General features: G+C 34.8%; 1 protein-coding gene across 1 annotated transcript in view; it reads left to right on the plus strand.

The window, feature by feature from the left end:
- LOC306870056 (BMP/retinoic acid-inducible neural-specific protein 1-like) overlaps nt 1-20,694 on the plus strand; it is a 107,353-nt gene that overhangs the window by 76,435 nt on the left and 10,224 nt on the right. The window contains exons 3-4 of the mRNA XM_079417094.1: nt 4,899-5,089; nt 14,768-14,937. Of these exons, the coding sequence (XP_079273220.1) occupies nt 4,899-5,089; nt 14,768-14,937 (361 nt within the window). The remainder of the gene's footprint in view (nt 1-4,898; nt 5,090-14,767; nt 14,938-20,694) is intronic.

Here is a 20,694-nt window from a genome sequence, read left to right on the forward strand (position 1 = left end):
AAACTAGTGCTTGACAAAATAATATGATACTATATCAAGCATTTACAAAACCCTCATTATACCATAGTGTATTAATATATTTACACATGTTCAATGATATTCAATGGAAGGAACTTCAAAGAAATGCATTGAAACACAAAACACAGTGCTAAAGTGAAGCCTTTAGGTTAGGCATCAACACTATTTATGATGATAAAAAGTAGTAATGTGCTGAAATGACATCGAAATGGACAATACTGGACAAATCGAAATGGAAACAGATGCTGCTAATGTTATCAGAATTCCCAGTCATAAGAGTGCGGTGATCATCAGTATTCCAGTCTCTAGTTGCCTTCCAATTTTCATTCTTGACTCTCCCATCTCTCTTCCTCCTTCTGTCGCAGCTTCCTATTCCTCAGCTTCCTCGTCTCATTTTCTTCCCATCTACTCAAGCATCTGAACACGTGTGTGCAACTGACACACCTTATATCCTCCTCCTGAGTGATTTCATGTGGAGTCTTAATATGCCTCATTATCTGCACTACTTTACCATGAGATTTGTTGATGCAAAAGCAGACACAATGCAATTTGCATATATTTGTTCCCGTTCCCCTGAAGAGCAGTAATTACGAAACTCTTAGAATGATTTCCAAAGGCGTAACGCTTCAACTTTCCTCGAGGAGAGGGGGGCTGCCCAAACCAGCCGTATAAGTGAATTATCATCATGTTTTGCAGATGACTCCTTATATTTTTATTCTCTAGACAGACCTGCTGATCGCAGTCTGTGACGTGTCTGAATAAGAGGGTGTCAATCCAGAATTGTTATGGCACCCGCGGCGCAGCGAGGGTCGGCTTCACGCAGGTAGACTTAATTGTACGCGCTTGCCCGGAGCTCTCAGCCGCCTGGTGATATTTTTATTACAGTACCAACCCTGAAAGCCCTCCAAACCGCCAACATTTGTAGAACACAATCAGTTCCGCTCAATTCACAATTTGTCTTGGTAAAAATTTCCAGACGAGGTGCACTGAGGAATAGCTGTAGACCAAAGGTGCTCAAACTTGACTACAGTGCATCGGCAAATAATGTCAGCCCACCGATCCCTTTCAACACTGTTTAATTATAATCTCTCATTTTTTATTTATTCATTTTTTTAATTGTGTTAACTTATTTTTGTTTTGTTTTGTTTCTCACTCATTGCATGTACAACATGGGCTTGACAGCGAAATAATCTATAAGACGAAAAGATGCATCCATCACTGCTGTGTTCAAATATGCAAAAGATGCAGGAAAACCAAAGAATTTGGGCAAATTGGAGGATTTTTCTGAAGAACGGCAGGCAGTTTAAGGAGTCAGGATAAACAAGACACTCATGAACACGCATCACAAAAAATTAAATAAAATAAATAAATAATAATAATACAAATTTAAATAAATACATACATAAATGCATAAATAAACAAACATCAAACATTTTTTATAATACATTTCAATTTATTAAAAAAGTTATGTATCATTATTTTAATATCTACTGCAGTTATTCCATGTCCCAGACTTGGGAAAAGCCCTGCTGTGGATAATGAACAGCAATTAACATGTCACTGCATCCAGCGTTTCAGGATTTGAAAAGTGCAAGAACGCTAGCAGATAAGCCCGTATAACTGTGTTAATTGACTTTTCATTTGCAAATGTTGGAAAGGTGGATCAATATCTTTACAGGTTTAGTCTATTAAGCATTTTCGCGGCCTTCTTATTACACAGCCTGTAAGGTCAGGGAAGTCACCCAGCTTTCAGACTGTTGTTCAAATGGAGTCAATTCACCTGATTTGTTCTGTCTGTTCTCAAGAGAGTAGCTAACAAAACAATTAGTAGCACAATGATTTTGCACCACTGACTCAATTCTGACATTTGGATATTTATTGCGTTTTCACACTAGAGCTGTTTCTAGAGACACTAGTTTGCTTGGTGTCAAAGCAGCTGAGTCGCACCTAAAACCAGTGCTTGCATCCTACATCTGAACTGCAGAACTAAACAGATATTGATGATGCAGAATTTGTTGGCATATGCCCAATAACCTATTAAATAATATATTTATCCTACTGTGTTATGTAAATGTACCGTGGTTTAGTCTCAGTTTGAAAAGAGAGTTGTGGTCACAGCGGTGGAATTAAAATCTGATTCGGCCCAAACAATTAAACCAAACGTGAAAATACTGTAAACATCTTCTGTGTTCATGAAACAGACCTCAGTTAAATGCTGAATTATTATTAAATCAGTGGATTGGTGTTCAATTCAGTTCACATTTATTTGTATAGCAGCTTCACAGAAAATTTAAGTTTCTACATTATATTTAGGAGTAGCTTGTCAGTGGTGACTATGTCAAGGTGATGTCCTTATGGCAGAACTGTACAGTAAAAATCATGCAGATAGTTAATGACGTATTCAAACAGACAGTGAACACTACTAACAAAGATTAAATAGAAATATTTGGAAGTTTAATATTTTGTTTCAGGGTTGGCATCATCTGAGGTCCTTTGAAGGGTTGGCATCATCTCCTCTCAGGTTTTCAGTCATCTCAGATCTTCGTAAGAGGATTGGATCCAGACTGAAGCTTGTGTAATTCCTAGTTACCTTGGGATGCCCATCCCATGGCAGAAACGGAGAAGCAAATAGAGAAAAATTAGTGTAGCTGCTGTTCCAAACAAGCAAACATGATGTGTTCAACACAAGCGAAAGTATAATAATGTGCATTTGATCAGATATAACTGAGGTACAAGGTTATGAGATGCATTATGTGAATTCTTGGCTAAAGAAATTTGTCAAAAATGTGATTTAAAAAGAGAGAATGTGTCTGAACCCCAAACATTATCACCATCCATCCTTCCATCCATTCTTCCATCCGTCCATCCACCATCATTCATTCATTCATCCATCCATCATCCATCCATCGTCTGTCCATTAACTGTTAAATTTGTCAGAATTTTGGACGATTAACTGAACAAGTTGAGTATCTTCAGTCACAGACAGCATTTGAAGAGCTCAGATGCAAAAGCCTCTAAGTGCCGTCTAACATTTTCTTCTAAAATAAGCATTTTTATCAGGCTCCTATGTTTATGTTCCATTATTTCAATGAATATGGAAAGAACATATTCATTGCCATTAGAGTGAAATTACTGAACTTACACACAGGAGTCTGATAAAAATGCTAATTTTAGAAGAAAATTTAAAATGGCACAGAGGCTTTTGCATCTGAACCGTCTGTGGCTGAAGATACTCAATATTAATAGTGCGGTTATTGCTGTATAAAAGCAAAATCAGTGAGGGAGATGATCTGAATGCAAGCATAAATTTAAATGAATGATTTGATACAATGCACTTATTGTGAACAAGCAAGTTTTTACATTGTACTTATATTTAATAAATAAATAAATAATAATAATACAAAATACCGGCATGCAATTACATCTGTAATTCATTTCTGTAATTCCATTTATAATTACAGTTGACCCATTCCTTACACCCAACTTTAAACCTACCCATACCACCAAACCTGTCCCTAACCTTACCCGTATCCCACCTCAATAACAGCAAATGTGTTTTGCAAAACAAAATAAACACATTAAGTACATTGTACTTATTATGTATTTATTTTTATTATATTTTTTTTTATGTAAGTATATAGTAGTTAAGGCCACCTAATATAAAGTGAGACGATATCTTGCATTTACCTAAAACACCACAGTCAATGTGGACATTGCACAACAATCTATGAAGCAAATGTGAATGGCAGGGCAATCTCCTGACAGAAGGTTCCTCCAGCTCCTGATCTGAATGTCCAGCCTCCTTCAAACAGAGTGGCAGGTGTTAGCAGAAGTTCAGCAGTGACTGCTACTGTGGCACTTTTCCAATGTTAACACGTTTAAGACTTTAGATGGGTGCTGAATGGACTTTTCCAGTGCCCAACTCCTTTATGAAAATAGATGGTTCTTTAAAAAGTAGTTTCATCTGTTGAACCTCATCCTGATTGAAGCGTATTTCATCTGATTATTAGCAAATCGTTCGGTGAATGCATTTCATTTCCAATTTTCACTTCATTCCAGGAGCTAGATACATGGGATTTGCTGCCAAATGAGATGCTAATCGAACTAATTGTGAGATTAGTGAGACCAAAATCTGGCCAATGGCAAATCAGGACTGATACTCACAGCTTTTTACGACAACAGCAGTCGAGATCCACAGCTGGCAGTTATGCTGATTAGATAACATTGTGAAAGCCTTGATTTGAATTCAATATCAAAATGTTTTTGCTTTTGTTTTTCCCTCTATCGCACTGGACAGAAGTGATTTCCACATGATTGTTGGTGCTTGTTGAGCCAAATGAAATCCATTCCTGATGGCACAATTTTATTTTTTTTGTCTTGACAGATTACATCACAAAACTGAATTACATTAAATCAATAATTCACCCAAAAAGCAAACATTTCTATTTACTCACCCTCATGTTATTCCAGTATGTTTTTCTTCTGTGAACACAAAAAGACACATAAACCTAAAAGCAAATCCGAAATTGACTTTTAATTAGTTATTAGCACCTTACTTGTATAATAAAACAATAATGTTCTGTAATTATATATTTGTGACATGATAATAAATTGATAATGACAGTATTTGCTTTGTCAATCTTCCGTCCGATAATGATGCTAATAAAAAGTACTCGAGCAGCCTCTGTTGCTATAGTTACCCCCTCTACTGAAAGCAATTTCTGCATGCGATAGTGTGTGTTTACCGGCAAGAGAAAAACCACACTATGACTGCTGTTTAAAATATCTTTTGTGGTTACTGTAGGTATGTTTGAAAGCACTGTGTGCATATGCAAGAATCCATAACCGGCCCTCACAGTCTGCTCTGTTCAATTCTGCAGGGAGTTTGCACGTTGGAAGGTGAGGAACACGGCCATCGAGAGGCGGGATCTGATCCGGAATCCTCTGCCCTTGATGCCGGAGTTCCAGCGCAGCATGCGGATGCTCGGACGACGGCCGTCCACGCAACATTTCATCGACACCATCATCAAGAAATATGGGACGCACATCTTGATCTCAGCCACGCTGGGAGGTGAGCGCTGCCACTGACAAACGCATATCCATGACATTATTGATTCATATTGAATGCAGACTCAACCTGATAGAGAACGAAGAGGGACATTTATATTTCATGCATCCTGACCATAGTAATTTGGCTAAGTGCACATTCTAACCAAGAATATTTGCATACTTTCCCAAGTTGATTATTCTCAATTAATTAGCGATTGGATTCTATTAAATGCTGTTTAAATCTGCAACTGAGGCATTATCTAATTAAACATGCATACAAGAAAGCATAAATTTCAAGAACATAAATTTGATCATTAGATAAAATTCCAATTCAAATTTCTTACTTTTTAAAAAATAAATAAACATATACCATCTGCACATAAGAAATAGGCCAACAAAGTTCATATAAATGTATTATCCAGAGGCCACAAATAAGTGGCAAAAAGTGCAAAATTAAAGGCACATTTACACTTTATTTGTGGCCTCTGGATAATACATTTATATGAGCTTTTCTGGCCTATTTCTCATGAGCAGGTCTTTTTTTTTTTTTTTTTTTTTAGCTATTATGGGATCTACAAACCAGAAGTTTATACATCTAATTTGACTTGTGTCTGGCGCTACACTTTTTCAGTTTTTGTTTTTTAAATTGTTTTTTATTTGTATTTATTTGTTATCATTATTATTATTTATTTTGACATATTAAAGTCATTTTTGTATCTCATAAATCAGATTATACTGTCAGCACAGAAATAACTAACAAAAAAAAAAAACACTAAATTTTCAAAAAATATTATATATATTGTGAAATATTGCAAATGGCATGAAAAAATCTTAGTAAAAACCTTCAAAATATCAATATGAGTTTTTATATGTGTAAGTGTTACTGAAGTTGAGAGAAAGAAAGAAAGAAAGAAAGAAAGAAAGAAAGAAAGAAAGAAAGAAAGAAAGAAAGAAAGAAAGAAAGAAAGAGAAAAAGTCAGTCTGGTGATGGTGTGCTGCTGAAGTGGAGAGAAACAAATCTTAAGTTATGTGTTTTAACTGAAATCTAGAGAGGCAAATATATGAAGATTAATAAAATAAACTCTTACATATGTATTTTGGGTATTTTCTTTGCACTGAAAGAGGAAAAAAAAACAATGTTTTCCTGTAGTGTCTTGCCTTAAGAATTGATAAGTCAATCTATTTTCCTATCCTAAATATGCTCAATTGTACAGTTGCTGTATCTGTTTTTGTGGTTCGTGAGATTCCCTGCTGTGAAACATTGAAAAACAAATCATTCTGTTAATGGATCGTGTCTGTAATGCCAGTTCATAATCCCATTTCACATGTTTGTGCAGAACTGAACTGAGCCCGATACCCTTTTTGTCCTTTAAGGTCTCAGTTTCATATAGATCCGCAGCTGTCAAGAGTAATTGCTCTGATATGCTGTCATTTGGCTTTCATGGGGAGTTTGTGTTCAGGGGTTGGAATATTATATCAGTTCTGGCTTAGTGGTTAAACTTGATGCTCTAATTATGGCATAGAGAAATCGGATAGATGGAGGGAATATGATGCTGGATTGTAAGAACAGCATAAAACCAAATACGGAGCAGCTTGGATGCCTAGTCTTTCATGGTCTCTCATAGTTATGTGTTATCTTAGTTTCATTGATATGCTTAGTTTCATTTATATTTTCACGTTTCACTGTTAGTTAATGTTTAGTTTAGTTTTATATCTAATATGTTTTGTTATTTTTTATTAATGTTTTATACATCTTTTTTTTGTATTTCAAGTTAAACTAAACAAAATGGGAAGTATTATTATAATTATGATGATGATGATGATGATTATTATTATTATTATTATTATTTTAGTTTTAATGAACTATAATGGTTTGTCCAAACACTGGTTTGTCCCCCTCATAATTATGACATAACATTTAGATAATACATTTTCTTTTTTATTGGTATTTATTAAAAGCATGCTTTCACTATTTTCTTTCTAAAAAGTTTTATGTATTTTCTAAAAAACCTGTTATGCTGTGACAATCCCCCATTTTAATGATTTCATATTTAATCAAGTTGTATTAAAATACAATTTTAAGTACAGTATTTTATCATTTTAATATTTTCCTGACTCTTGCTAAGCTCAATAATTCTACTTTGTTAGAGAAAAACTTTATATATATATATATATATATATAAAAAAAAAAAAAAAGTGCTCGCAGCAAAGCACAGTAAAATGACGTAATAAATAATGTGGTGTGATGCAATGATATTTGCTAGATAAATCTCTTTTTGCACTGACCTTCAGCCCTGTATCTCTCTGTTTATGGCGGCCCTTTGGTCCTGAGGGAGATTTTAATGCACAGTTTTCTGAGAATGAGCCGCACAGATTCATTCATGGTTTCTCTGTCTCTCATCATGATCATCATGTGTCAGTAGGCTGCATTTGCTCTAGGGGTCATAAGACATGATAACAGGCCTGAGGTCAGCACTATCAGTGTCAGTCGCGCGTTTTACAGTGTGTCATTATGTTGGCAGATAAACATGAGCAGAGAACAGGCGCACACAAACACACACACATACACACTCTGCCGAGAGGATGATGCTGTCTGATCCACATTAAAGCGAGCATGTGTCAAGCATCTGTGGGCTTTTGTAAAAGTCCCTGAACGCTCTGGAAATCCCAACAGGACCAATGTCACAGAGTACTAAAGAGATATGTGAACATGCCAAAACAACTAAGGAAACATTATATATATATATATATATATATATATATATATATATATATATATATATATATAGAGTGTCCTCCAAAAGTATTGGAACAGTAAAGACAAAATTGCTCTGTTGGCTGTGGAGTCAAGACATTTACAAATATGATTAAAAGATGAATATGAGACAAAACTACTGAATGTCTCATTTTATTATTGGGTGATTCAATACATAGATGTTTTACCAGTTAAGGAGATCAGCACTTTTAGAGTTTAATCCCTCTATCTGATGTGAGCATAAGTATTGGAACAGTTGCCTCACAGGTCTTTCTAAGTGATCAGCTGTTGCATTCATTCTTCAGATATTAAAAGCAGGGAATGTGTCGTATCAGTCATATCCATTACTTCTGTATTCTGAATCTTGCATTCGATGATGACACACACAAACCAGGAAAAAGATGAGGGAGCTGACTTTGAGAGACAAGCAAGCAATTTGGATGCTAAAAGAAAAGAGTAAGTCAATTAGAGCTCTAGCAAAATCAAAGGGCATGGAGAAATCAAGAGTTTGGAAACCTCCAGTGACACCATCAACCAACAACGACCTGATCGGATGAGAAAACAACAGTAGTTCATGACAGATCGTAAAAGCTGTGAAAATTAACCCCAGAAGACGTGTCTGTAAAATCACCAACAACTTCCAGAAAGCTGGGGTGATGCTCTGACAATCTACTGTCCTCAGGAGACTTTGACACACAATTACAGATGCTACACAGCAAGATACAAACCTCTGACCAGCACCAAAAATAGAAAGGCAAGATTAGAGTTTGAAAAAAAGCACAAAGGTGAGCCAGAAGAGTTTTGGAACTGTGTTTATGGACCGATGAAACAAAGATGAACCTTTATCGAAGTGATGGGAAAGCAAAAATGTGGAGAAAAAAAGGGAACTGCAAATTATCCCAAGCATACAGCCTCATCTGTAAAGCATGGTGGAGGTGGTGTCATGGCATGGGCATGCATGGCTGTCTCTGGAACAGGCCCTCTCAACTTTACTGATGACTTAATGTATGATGGCAGTAGCAGAATGAATTTGGAAGGGTACAAAACCATCTTGCCTACCGATATTCAAGAAAATCCCACCAGATTCATTGGGAAGTGCTTCATATTGCATCAGGACAATGACCCAAAACACCCTGCCAGTTCAGTCAAGGAATTTATAAGGGCAAAGAAATGGAAAGTGTTAGATTGTCCAAGTCAATCTCCAGATTTAAATCTGATTAATCGATAATTTCACCATCTGAAGAGGAGAGTAAAGGCAGAAACTCCCCAAAAACAAGCAACAATTGGGACTGGCTGCATTAAAGGCTGGGAAAAGCAATTCAGAGGATGAGAGCAAGAGTCTGGTCATGTCTATGGGTCACAGACTCACTGCTGGGATTGTGTGCAAGGGATCTGCAACTAAATAATACTTTTTAATCTTTTTATATCTGCCTTATGTTCAACTGTCCCAATACTTATGCTCACATCAATGAGTGGGATGAACTCATTCAAAAGTGCTGTGTAGATTTATTAGTGTAATAAATTGGTTATTTATTTAATATAAGGTTATTATCACTAACAGAAAATACAATTTACTTTATATACATATAATTTTATATATGCATATTTATTTAACTAGCATTTCTCATTTGCATTTTTAAAAAACTGAAATGACTAAAACAAAAATAACTATAACCTAAAAAAAATATATATAGACAAACAACAAAACAAACAAAAAATATATAAATTATATATAATGTATGTATATTTCCTATTTGTGTTGCAATGCATTGCTACATTCAAAACTATTTCATGTATTAACAGTTGATTAACGTTTTAACAGTTAATATTTAATTTAATATTAAACAAGTTATTGATTTGTTCATTCATTCTTGCATTTAAGATGAATGTTAAATAGTAATCATTGGAATTACAAATGCATCGTCTTTAAGTGTTGAGCAGGTCAGTGGCTGTGCTGTTGGTAAATTACAGCATTTATTGGTCATTATAACCGTATAGAGTTTATTGCAAAGCAAAGAAATATGAAATGGCAACTCGAATTTCATTACATTTCAGAAGCAGTGTTCGAGGGAATCCATGGACATGAAAGCCTTTACCCTCCGTCACCTACACGATACGACCATAAAACCCAATGGAAAATCAATAGAAGCAATATGCCTGTTCCAGTCCAGAGTACCACAATAAATCACAAACCGCTGTATAATCCAGAGAAACGCTAAGCTAATACCTGAGCGTGGCCCACAATATCTGTGATTACAAACGGTATGAGACGCTGGTGTTTAGATGTCAGTACCAGATGAAGCAGCCGCTTTATTGTGGACAGACGGAGAGCTTGTAATTATACCGCAGCTCAAGGTCAAATTAAGGTTCATTGTTCTTTGTCCGCTGTAGGCGTCCTTACATTGATTAATCGGTTGATTAACAGGAAATCTGATTTATTAATGCTGCCTTTAAAGGTTACTCACATTAGTGTCAGGGTTTGCAATCCGCCCTTGTTGAAGCACATTTCCCTTGGTTGAGATTGAACAGTATAGACACAGCTGAAAATAAAGGTCACGAGGATCGAAAGGTTGATGCTAGCAGGTTAATCGACAGTCATGGATGTGCACATAACTTTAACATGCCTGCAGGAAGATGAGGGCAGAACAGACAGAAGACATCAGCTGTGACTGTGGTTTAAGCTTCCCGAACATATTTGACATGAAATCCGTTACAAAACCTGGTGATCTGTCGTCATATGCAGCCACTGCAGCTTCTGAACTGTGTGTGTTGCGAAAACAAAACCTCAGATTATGATCGATAAGTGTGGTTATGTGCACACATGCAGTATGTTGATACATACTGATATCAGAAATAAAGAAATGCAGCTAGAATGCCAGTAAATACATTTAAATTAAGGCACTAGTTGGTTTTCACTTTAACCGATGATGCATGACCTTTAGATGACCTTACATGCTGTTAGGTTATTAATGTAAATGCACAATAGAAGTGTATGTTTGTTTCACAACATGCCCATTTTCGAGCCATCATGTTATAGTTTAAATCATCTTTTGTCTTTACATTTATGAATATGCATTTGTTAGATGCTTTAATGCAAATTGCATTTAATATAGATGTTTACAAGCTCATATGTTTACTGGGAATCAAACCCATAAAAGTGCATATTTATATTGAATGAGCAATTTTAAAAGCATATTTTTAAAAGCAACACTTGCAGATAATATAATATTAATCAGCTTAAGTGACTTTAAGAGAGACGTGTTTTAAAGAGAGGTGTGTTTTTTACAGTGCACTTTGTAATAATGTCAAAATAAATGTTTTATGTTAAAGTGTATTTTAAATTATTATGCAATGTGTTGGTGTGGTTTAAAGAAGTACACTTGCTTAGTACATTTAAAATATTACATGTGTTGACTAACATACTAAAGTTAATATATTTTAAATGTTCTAAATTGCAACGTCATTACAAATGTGTAATTAAAAAAATATATTTAAATACATGCCATACGAATTTCAATACAAATTACATTTTATTTAGTTTAGTTTATCATAATTGTTTGTCAGTACATTCAGCAGTACTTCAAAAATAATAGATTACATACAGTATAAAGATGTACTTAAGTCCTACTTAAATAGCTCTAAATAAAGCATTGTAAAGTTAAAGCTAACTGCAATTAATATAAATTTAAACTATATGAAATTTTTAATGCAGTTACAATTAACATGCATTTAGGCATCTGAAAACATTACATTAACTCTGCACTTAAGTATATTCAAGTATATTATTTCTATAATAAGAGCTCTTTTAAAAAGTATGCTGAGGTTTTTCACAAGGGAACCCAATTAAAGGCAATTTTCTGTTCAGTCTTAGTATTTCTATGTTACTGTTGTAGTGTAGCCTGAAGCTCACAGCTGATTGGTCAGCGGTTAGTGAAGATCTTGAGATGATATGCTGATTCAGCACTTCTAGTGTAGCTATAAAGCATAAGACTGCACAAAGTAAATGATTGGGGACATTCTGGATATAGGAAACATCTCTTGCTATGCTCACGTGAAGTGACATACTTTCAGATTTTAGTAGTTTAACAGTTCATAGTTGAAATACACAAACATAAATATTCAGTGAAAAAGTGTTAATGTTGAGATAAATAAAAGTATGCTTATAATCAGATTTTTTTTTTTTCCCACCACTGACTATGACCTTAACAGAATTCATTATGCAACATGATACACATTTCAAACAGTAGCATGCTATATTTGTGGGTTACACTTTGTTTAATGTGCCCTTAATACAGTGTAATTATACAATTAAGCACTGAATAATAATGTACTTACTGTAGGGTTGGGGTTTGGTATAGAGGTTGTTTCTTGTAATTATACATAATTTACTGTTATTACTCTAGTAAATACATGTAACAAGGATGCAGTCAAATGAAGTGTTACAATCTTTGTTACATTATCTAATTACTTTGTGTGGGACCTCGCATCATCTCAGAAATGTTCATTGGCAGTTTTTACATTGAATCTTGTTTAAAATGTACTGACAATAAAATGTAAAAAATTAAAGGTCAAGTCATTCACATTGTTTGTAGGATACAGTATTACACACACTGTGCTCTGCTTTATAGCACCCAGTTTGCCAGCTGTAATATATAGGTCAACCAGCTATTTTATGCATGCTGTTTTGCATACTGTACACAGCATACACACGCTATAGTACAGGAATAGTAAGAATGTTATGCTAGTATGTTATTCCATAACTGTGTGTGTTGCCTTTTGGACAAATTGAGGGATATCTCAATTTGCATTCATATGTTCTTTATAGTTCTCAATGGTTCCATGAAGAACCTTTAACATCCATTGAACTAAAGGTTTTTTTATAGTGGAAAAAGGATCTTTAGATACATAACATGTTCACAGGCTAAGACAAAAAGTTTTTTTTCCAGACCTGTTCACTGAAAAGTTCTACAGTTCATCACTTTTGTGAATGTTGACCTGCTAACACGGAGGCCGACCAAACCATTTGTGCTTCCGAGGGGGTTACTCTTATACAGTGTGTATATTTTTAAATGTTTATTTATTTACATGTGTGAATACATTTAACACACTGACCAAATTTATCTGTCAATGGAATTCCAATGGAATTGGAATGCTTAATTTTAAAGATAGAATTAGAGGAATAGAGAGAATGTTTTGCTCCCTGTGTATGTCTGTGTCAACACATAGCTGGTGTTTTTTGCCGGCTGGATTTTACGGCTACTTTCAGAGCAGATATTCCTCTGGTGTCCCAGTGAATGAGTTATTTAGGAAAAGGTCAGTGGTGCTTTGCAAAAATCAATCATAGCTGCTTTTCCCACTCGACTCCAGTGGAGAAGAAATCTTTGCCATCGAGTGGTGTGACTGAAAGAGAGAGAGAGACTCGGGTCATGTCAGTTTGACACTGTAAGCTAAATTTTCTCTGTGACAGTGTGTGAAGTGAGTCACCGATGCATGCCGAGTCTCCATCATGTCAGTGTGTTTGGCACTTCTTACACACTAGGAAGTCCACGCTGAAGAAACATGTTGATATAATGACATGTTGGCTGCATGAACCACAGGACTCAAAATGATGCCCATATGAATGCTGGCAAGCTCCATGGGGCGACTTTATACAGCATGACACAAAGTCTTGAAATGTGCTGTTGCTGTGGCATCTCAGTATCTTTTTACTGTAAAGCAATAGTGGAAATCATTTAGTCATCCTCATGCCATTCAGACCCGAATGACGACAGGATTTTACATTGCCCAATGTCCAAAATGCACCATAACAGTACACTGTAAAATGTTTTTGTTCAAAATGATAAATAAAACAAATGTTTTCAAGTATGTTTCTCAAGAAAATACAGTAACACTTTATTTAGAGCCTTTATGTATAATACATTCTAAAAGTTGTTTTAATGCTTTAATTATGCCTTGTAATGCACCTTATAATGCATTGTACACTCATTCATAATTGTAATCACAGTTAATACATTATAAAAATGATCATTCATTGTTACTTTATACATTTTAGATTTGGTTAAAGTGCTGTTTTGTTTTGTTGACAAAGCAGAGTTTAAGGTTTTTACAGAGTGGATTTTTGGATTATTTGTGTCACTTACTTTATCCTCACAAAATAAAACCTTCAATAGACAGATAGACAGACAGACAAGTAAATAAATAACCATGCTTTTGGGAAGTAAAATGCTATATAAAATCAGGCTAATTATGAATGAACCAACTCTTCTATAAAAATATTCAGAATATAGACTGGAATTAAACTGAAAAGTTTAGTGAATGTAAGAGCAGATGAAGTGGACAAAAAAACTCAGCTTAATTAATTAATATAAAAATCTAGTCACAAATTTATAAAATAAATAATTAAAATCAAGCAAATTATGTATGACCAAACCCCTCAGTAAAACCCTTCAGAATATAGATAGGAATAAAACTGTAAAGTTTGATCTATGTGTCTCTGAAATGGAGAAAAAAACTCTTTAAAATATAGATTGTAATAGAAATATATAGAAGCACACATATAAAGTGATATAAAATAAACACATGTGCATGTGTGCGTTTTCTGTCCACTTCTCTGATACAAGACATACAATAGAAGACAAGCAGCCTAAACTCTCTAAATTGACCACAGTGCATGAAAAAAACTAGTGTCTCGCCTTAAGCTGTTATGTGTAGAAAATTTTCCATCGGGTTTGCTGTCAGTGATGATGCACTCAATAAGACACAAGTCTCTTTGTCATATTTGAATTGAATTAGAAGAAAGGGAGTCATGGAATGACACGAGCAAGTAACTGACGACTGAATCATTCAGTGAATGGGCGTTTGAGAGTGTGATATTTTAACTCTTGGCATCTGAAAGACGGGAAGTGAAGTCTTGCGTTAACTGACCATATTGCTCTGTGCCATTAGGTGAGGAAGCTCTCACCATGTACATGGCCAAGAACAAGCTGGACCGGAAGATGGTCAACGCCACCCAAGGAGTCGAGGCACTGCACCAGCTCGCCTCCTCATACTTCATCGACCGTGATGGCACCATGCGCAAACTCCACGAAATTCAGATCTCCAGCAACGCCATCAAGGTAAGCAAAGAAAAAAAAGAGCGATGGAGAGGAATAAAGTCAGAAAGAAAGACACATCCTCTTCTTCCTCCATTATCCGCCCACCGTCCATCTGTCCGTGGAGCTTTTTCTTGTTGGAGTTGACAGGCCGCTGAAGAGCTCCTGGCAGACAGGGCTCGAGGTAGCAGGAAGTCAAGCATGACAAAATTAAATGGAATTGACAATAGCTGCTGAGTCAGGATGACAGCAAGCAGCAGACCCAGCACTTGTGCTGCACTTAAATACAGACACGGGCCTAAGAACGATTGACCTGACAAACTAGTGCAAATCTCCATGTGCATTTATGCTCACAAATGTTTCATCAGCGGCTTTGTCTGTGTTTATGTGTCTTTATTAAATTGGTGTCCCTTCTGAAAAAGATGTGTGGTTACACTTTATTTTAAGGTGTCCTTGTTACAGTGTAATTATACATTTCAGTACTGAGTAATATTAATTAACTACTTTCTATATGGTTAGGGTTAGAATTAGGGTTTGGCCTAGAGTTACTTGTATGTAATTATGCATCATTTATTGTTATTATAAGAGTAAGTACATGTAACGTGTAACAAGGACACCTAGTGTTACCAGATGTGTGTTTAATTGTGCTGAATGTGCACTAGTGTACTTCAAATAAAATAAAATAAAAATACTTTCAAAAAGTGCACTTTAAAATAATTGTAATGTAAGTCATTAGGTTTAATCTTTTGTTGTGCTTTAAAGAAGTGCACTTATTTTGATATGTTGACTAACATACTAAAGCACATGGAACGTACTGATCAATTATAATTTTAACTGTAGTGTGTTATTTGATATTACATTTAAAATTAATGTATTTTAAATGTACTGAATTGGAACTTCATTATTGCAAATGTAACCCTGGACCACAAAACCAGTCATAAGGTTTTTTTGTTTTGTTTTTGTTTTTTTAATTGAGATTTATACATCATCTGAAAACTGACTAAATAAGCTTTCCATCTATGCATGTTTTAAGATAGGACAATATTTGGCCAAGAAACAATTTGAAAATCTGCAATATGAGGATGCAAAAAAATAAATAAATAAAAATCTAAATCTAAATATTGAAAAAAATCGCCTTTAAAGGGGCCATCGGGTGCAAAATTCACTGTACAAGTCGTTTGAACATAAACGTGTGTTGGAAGTGTGTGTACAAATACATCCTATAATAATTAAACTCCACCCAGTGTTTTTTTTAAATCCCTATTTTAAAATCCCCATACTCTAATCAGGCTGTTCTGAGGTTCCTGTCAGAATGATGTAGTTCTGCGCAGGCCGCTCCCACGATAGTTGATTGACAAGGCCGCCTTACCTTAGACCCGCCCTGAGTGAGCTGAGAGCTGTCCGCCATTGTGTCGACTCCGGTGCAGGGGAAGACAAGATGTATCCGATTAATCAATTGAGGTGCTTTGTTGTTGGATGTAATAATGAATATAGCAGTTGTCATTTACTCCCAACATCTGAGCCGCTGAAGACGCAGAGGATCATGTTTGTTTTTGAAGGGAATGCGCCCTCCAATTTACCTAAATGTGTCTATGTTCGTGCAAATGTTTTGTGATCCAGCTTCACCTACAGAAGAAGTGAGTATAAGGGTAGCAAGTTTCACGATGAATGCGGCGGTCATTCAGAGAGCGGCTCGGAAAAGAGGGGCGGGGTCAGCAGAGCTCATTAACACTTAAAGGAAAATGCTACAAAACCATTTGCTCTGAAAAGAACTGTTTATGACAGGCTTAAAAAGGTGTTTTTGTACACTACCATTGAGCAATTTTAACCAAACGACATTGCAGATTTTTCATTAAGACCCTAAAGAATCATATCAACTTGTGGAAAACCGTCATGAAGTTCTTAGCAATGCATATTTCGAATCAAAAAGATTTGATATATTTACAGTAGGAAATTTACAAAGTATCTTCATGGAACATGATCTTTACTTAAAATCCTAAAGATTTTTTGGCATAAAGAAAAATTGATCATTTAGACCCATACAAGGTATTGTTGGCCATTGCTACAAATATACCTGTGCTACTTATGACTGGTTTTGTTGTCCAGGGCCACACATTTTAAATACACAACACCGTTTTCAATAGAACTAAGATTAAATTATATTTTAGTTTATCATAAAATATCGTCAGCCGATTAAGTACACTTTAATCATATTTCAAAGATAATAGAATTATGGAACTACATATAAAGTCCAATGTAAAAAAACAAAAAAGGTTCACCAGATTGAATTTAATATAAATGTAAACATATGGTACTTTTTAATTTAGTACATTTTCAAGTTCAGTTTGCACTTAAATACATTAAAAGTTTATTATTTCCATATCAAGTACACTTTTTAAAAGTATGCTAAAGTGTACTTCTTTTTCTCAAGGGATGCCACTGCTAAATTATATATAGTTTTAAAAATAATGTGCATACTGAGGAATCCAGGGACAACACAGAGAACAATACATCTATTTATAGAAAACAATTCATATTATGCATCAATATATTATTTTATTATGAATGTGTGTGTATATGTAGCTGTATCTAAAACAATAGAAGTATTTGATATGTCCTCATTTAGATAAATGGCATTGTGTATGATTTTGTGAGTCACGTTGCAGACAGGAAACAATTGCTGCATTCAAGAAGAGGCAAAGGCTGATGCAAAGACACACACACACACACACACACTCTGCGAGAGAGACCTGTGCTAACAATATCGATTGCGTTCGGATGACAGTACAGCTCTGGAAGCTCACGCTCATACAGACAGAATGAAAGTGTTGATATGACAGCATGTCTTCCCTGTGAATCCTGCAGACTGGTGCTCAGTGTGTTATTGGCAGACAGAAATATGTCTTCGTATGTTGAACTGAGTGTCTGTACTACGCTACACTACATGCTAATTAGTGTATTACATACAGTATAAAGAAGGGTTATTATACAGTTATTATAGTTCACAGTAAAATATATTACTTAAAATAAAATTCATTTTAACTGAATTCATATATATTAATATATTAACCTCTCCCACTTTGCTTTTTGTCATTACTCAACTGTCCTTTTAAAGTAAAAGCAAAAACACAAATGAATGAATGAATAAATAAATAAAATATAATTCTCAATATTAATAAAAAAACAACAACTACTCAATTTTTTACTGTTTTACTATTTTACACTGGTATAAAGGTTAAAATGTATTTTAACAATATTTACGAAAGCATATTTCACCCTAAAACACCATGTTGTATTTTTAGAACACTTACATATTATATGCACTTGAGATTATGTTTTGCATAAAGACAATTGCACCTGTTTTAGGCCCTTTTTGCATTGCAACAATCCATTTTTTTTATATAATAATTTTTTCTTTAATAAGCAGAAATGTATATATCAATCACAAAATTTCCCCATTACAGAATGTATTTATTTATTTGTTTGTGTTGGCCTGTTTGCATTATGCTAATGCATATGGCCTAAAAGCTGAGAAAAAAAAAATATATATAAAAACATTATTTACTTTATGAATCATTTTAATCTTTGACGACATCCCCAAAGGCAGGTTTCGTTCACTTTTGAGGACACTATGTGCCCAAAATACCACTAAATATACTCACACTCTCTCTGGCTTTTCAAACACACACAATATGACAGCATGGCGTTAGGCTTCACTCTCTGGAGGCATGAAATGCATGACGTCTGTCAGCTAGCCTCTCTCTTACCCTGTCCTGCTGGGAGGGGACGTGCCCTAAACACTTCAGTATGTATTTGGGGGCTTGCAGCAGACAAATGAACAGTGAGAGGAGTAGAAAATGGCCTCCCAGTGCCACCTCTGCTATATTTATCAGTGGTCTTCTGTAGTCTGAGCACTGCTGAAGAGATCTACAGCACTTAAATCACAGAGAAGACGCTCTGTCACTGTTTGTTTCCGATGGGCTGTGATATTTTAACTCTCTCTTTGGAGTCAAATCACCTCAGTGGATAAATGTTATTTGAAAACAATGGTCCATGCAAAAATGCACATTATGTAGTTTTCTTAGCCTCATGAAGTTTCAAACCCATATATATTTCTTCTTTGAATTTTAAATGTGTAACGGAGTCAATGGGACATGAGGCGAGTGGATCCAAGTGCAAGCTTTTATTTGGGAACATAGTCAAAACACAAGCAGGGTCAAACAACAGCAAGCGGGTCTTTAATCGGAATGGTTTGGTACAGTAGCTAACACTAGTAGAGTGCTAAACGCCAGACAATACTCGGCAACTAGATCAGGATCTGAGTGTGCTTTATGTAGTGAGTGTAATAGCTCTTAGGTGAGCGTGTGATTGGTGACAGCTGTGTGATCAATGCATTCAGTTGTGTATGTGCAAACATTGCAATCAGCTGTGTGTGTCATCAGCGCAATGGATGATGGGAAATGCAGTCCAGTGTGATGTGTGGTGTGAGAGTCAATATGATGGAAAGGCGACCTCTTGTGGCAGTCAGACAAAAGACCACGAACCAGATTTGTGACAAAATTAGACATTTTGAAGAATGTCCATGCTGTCTTTTCCATATAATGAAAGCAGACTGTGACCAGGAGCATTTTGTAGCTTGACAGCCACTGCCTGCTTTCACTGTATGGAAGAAAATAAAAATGGCTTGTATAGCAAGCTGAATTAGCTTAAAATGCTCCCAGCATTTCTTGTATTTATTGCATTTTTACTAGTAAAAATTACCTATTAGAGAGCTTTCTAATTCATTTCTTGCAAGCAACAATCACAATTAGAGGTTTTTTTTTCTATTCTATGAAAATGAATACACTTAGAGAGCTTTGTAATTAAATTTTTGCTTGCAATTAAATTAAATTATTTATTTTAACAACTACAATTAGAAGGGTTTCTGGATCAGTCCTAACTAATAACAATTACAGTTAGAGAGCTTTGTAATTCATTTATTGTTATAATTAAAATTAGACAGTTTTCTAATTCAGAGTTCTAGTAATTCTAGTAAAAATCACAATAATTGAGCTTTTAATGCAATTCTTATTTGTAATAATTGCAATTAGATATCTTTATTAGTTAAATTATTGTAGTAATATCATAGATCTTTCTAATGCATTTCTTGTAATAATTAAAATTAGTCAGCTTTCTAATTCATTTCTTACTTGCAATCATTTTGATTAAAGAACTTTCTAATTGTACTTGTAATAACTGCAATTAGTGAGCTTTCTAATTCAATTCTTTTAAAAATTACAATTAAAGAGCTTCTTAATTCGAGTTATTGTAATAATGATAAAAAAACGACTTTCTTATTAAATTCCTGTAATAATTGCAGAGCTTTATAATTCTTCTCTAACTATTAATAATTGTGATTGGAGAGTTTGCTAATTAAATTCTTACTTTTAATAATTACAATTGGATAGATTTCTAATTCAGTTCCTGTCAAAATTTAAATTACATATGTATCTAATTAAATTATTTTTAAATTATATTTTAAGCTAAACTGGCTTGCCATTAGCATTCTCCTGAACAGCCATAGCTCCACAGAAAAGGAAGTTGTATATGTGTGAAATGAGGGTAAATAAGTGATGACAGGATGTTTGGGTGAAATATTGCTCCATGTGTCATTATTGATGTTGATTATTGATTTTATTGATGCTGATTATTGATTTTAGAGAGTTTAATTTGTAAAATTCTATACAAAACCAATAATCAAATGGTTAGTGAACCCCAGAGCTGATCTTAAGGTCAGTCCAG

Source organism: Barbus barbus (assembly GCF_936440315.1).
Source record: "Barbus barbus genome assembly, chromosome: 5".
In the NCBI taxonomy this organism is placed as follows: Eukaryota; Metazoa; Chordata; class Actinopteri; order Cypriniformes; family Cyprinidae; genus Barbus; species Barbus barbus.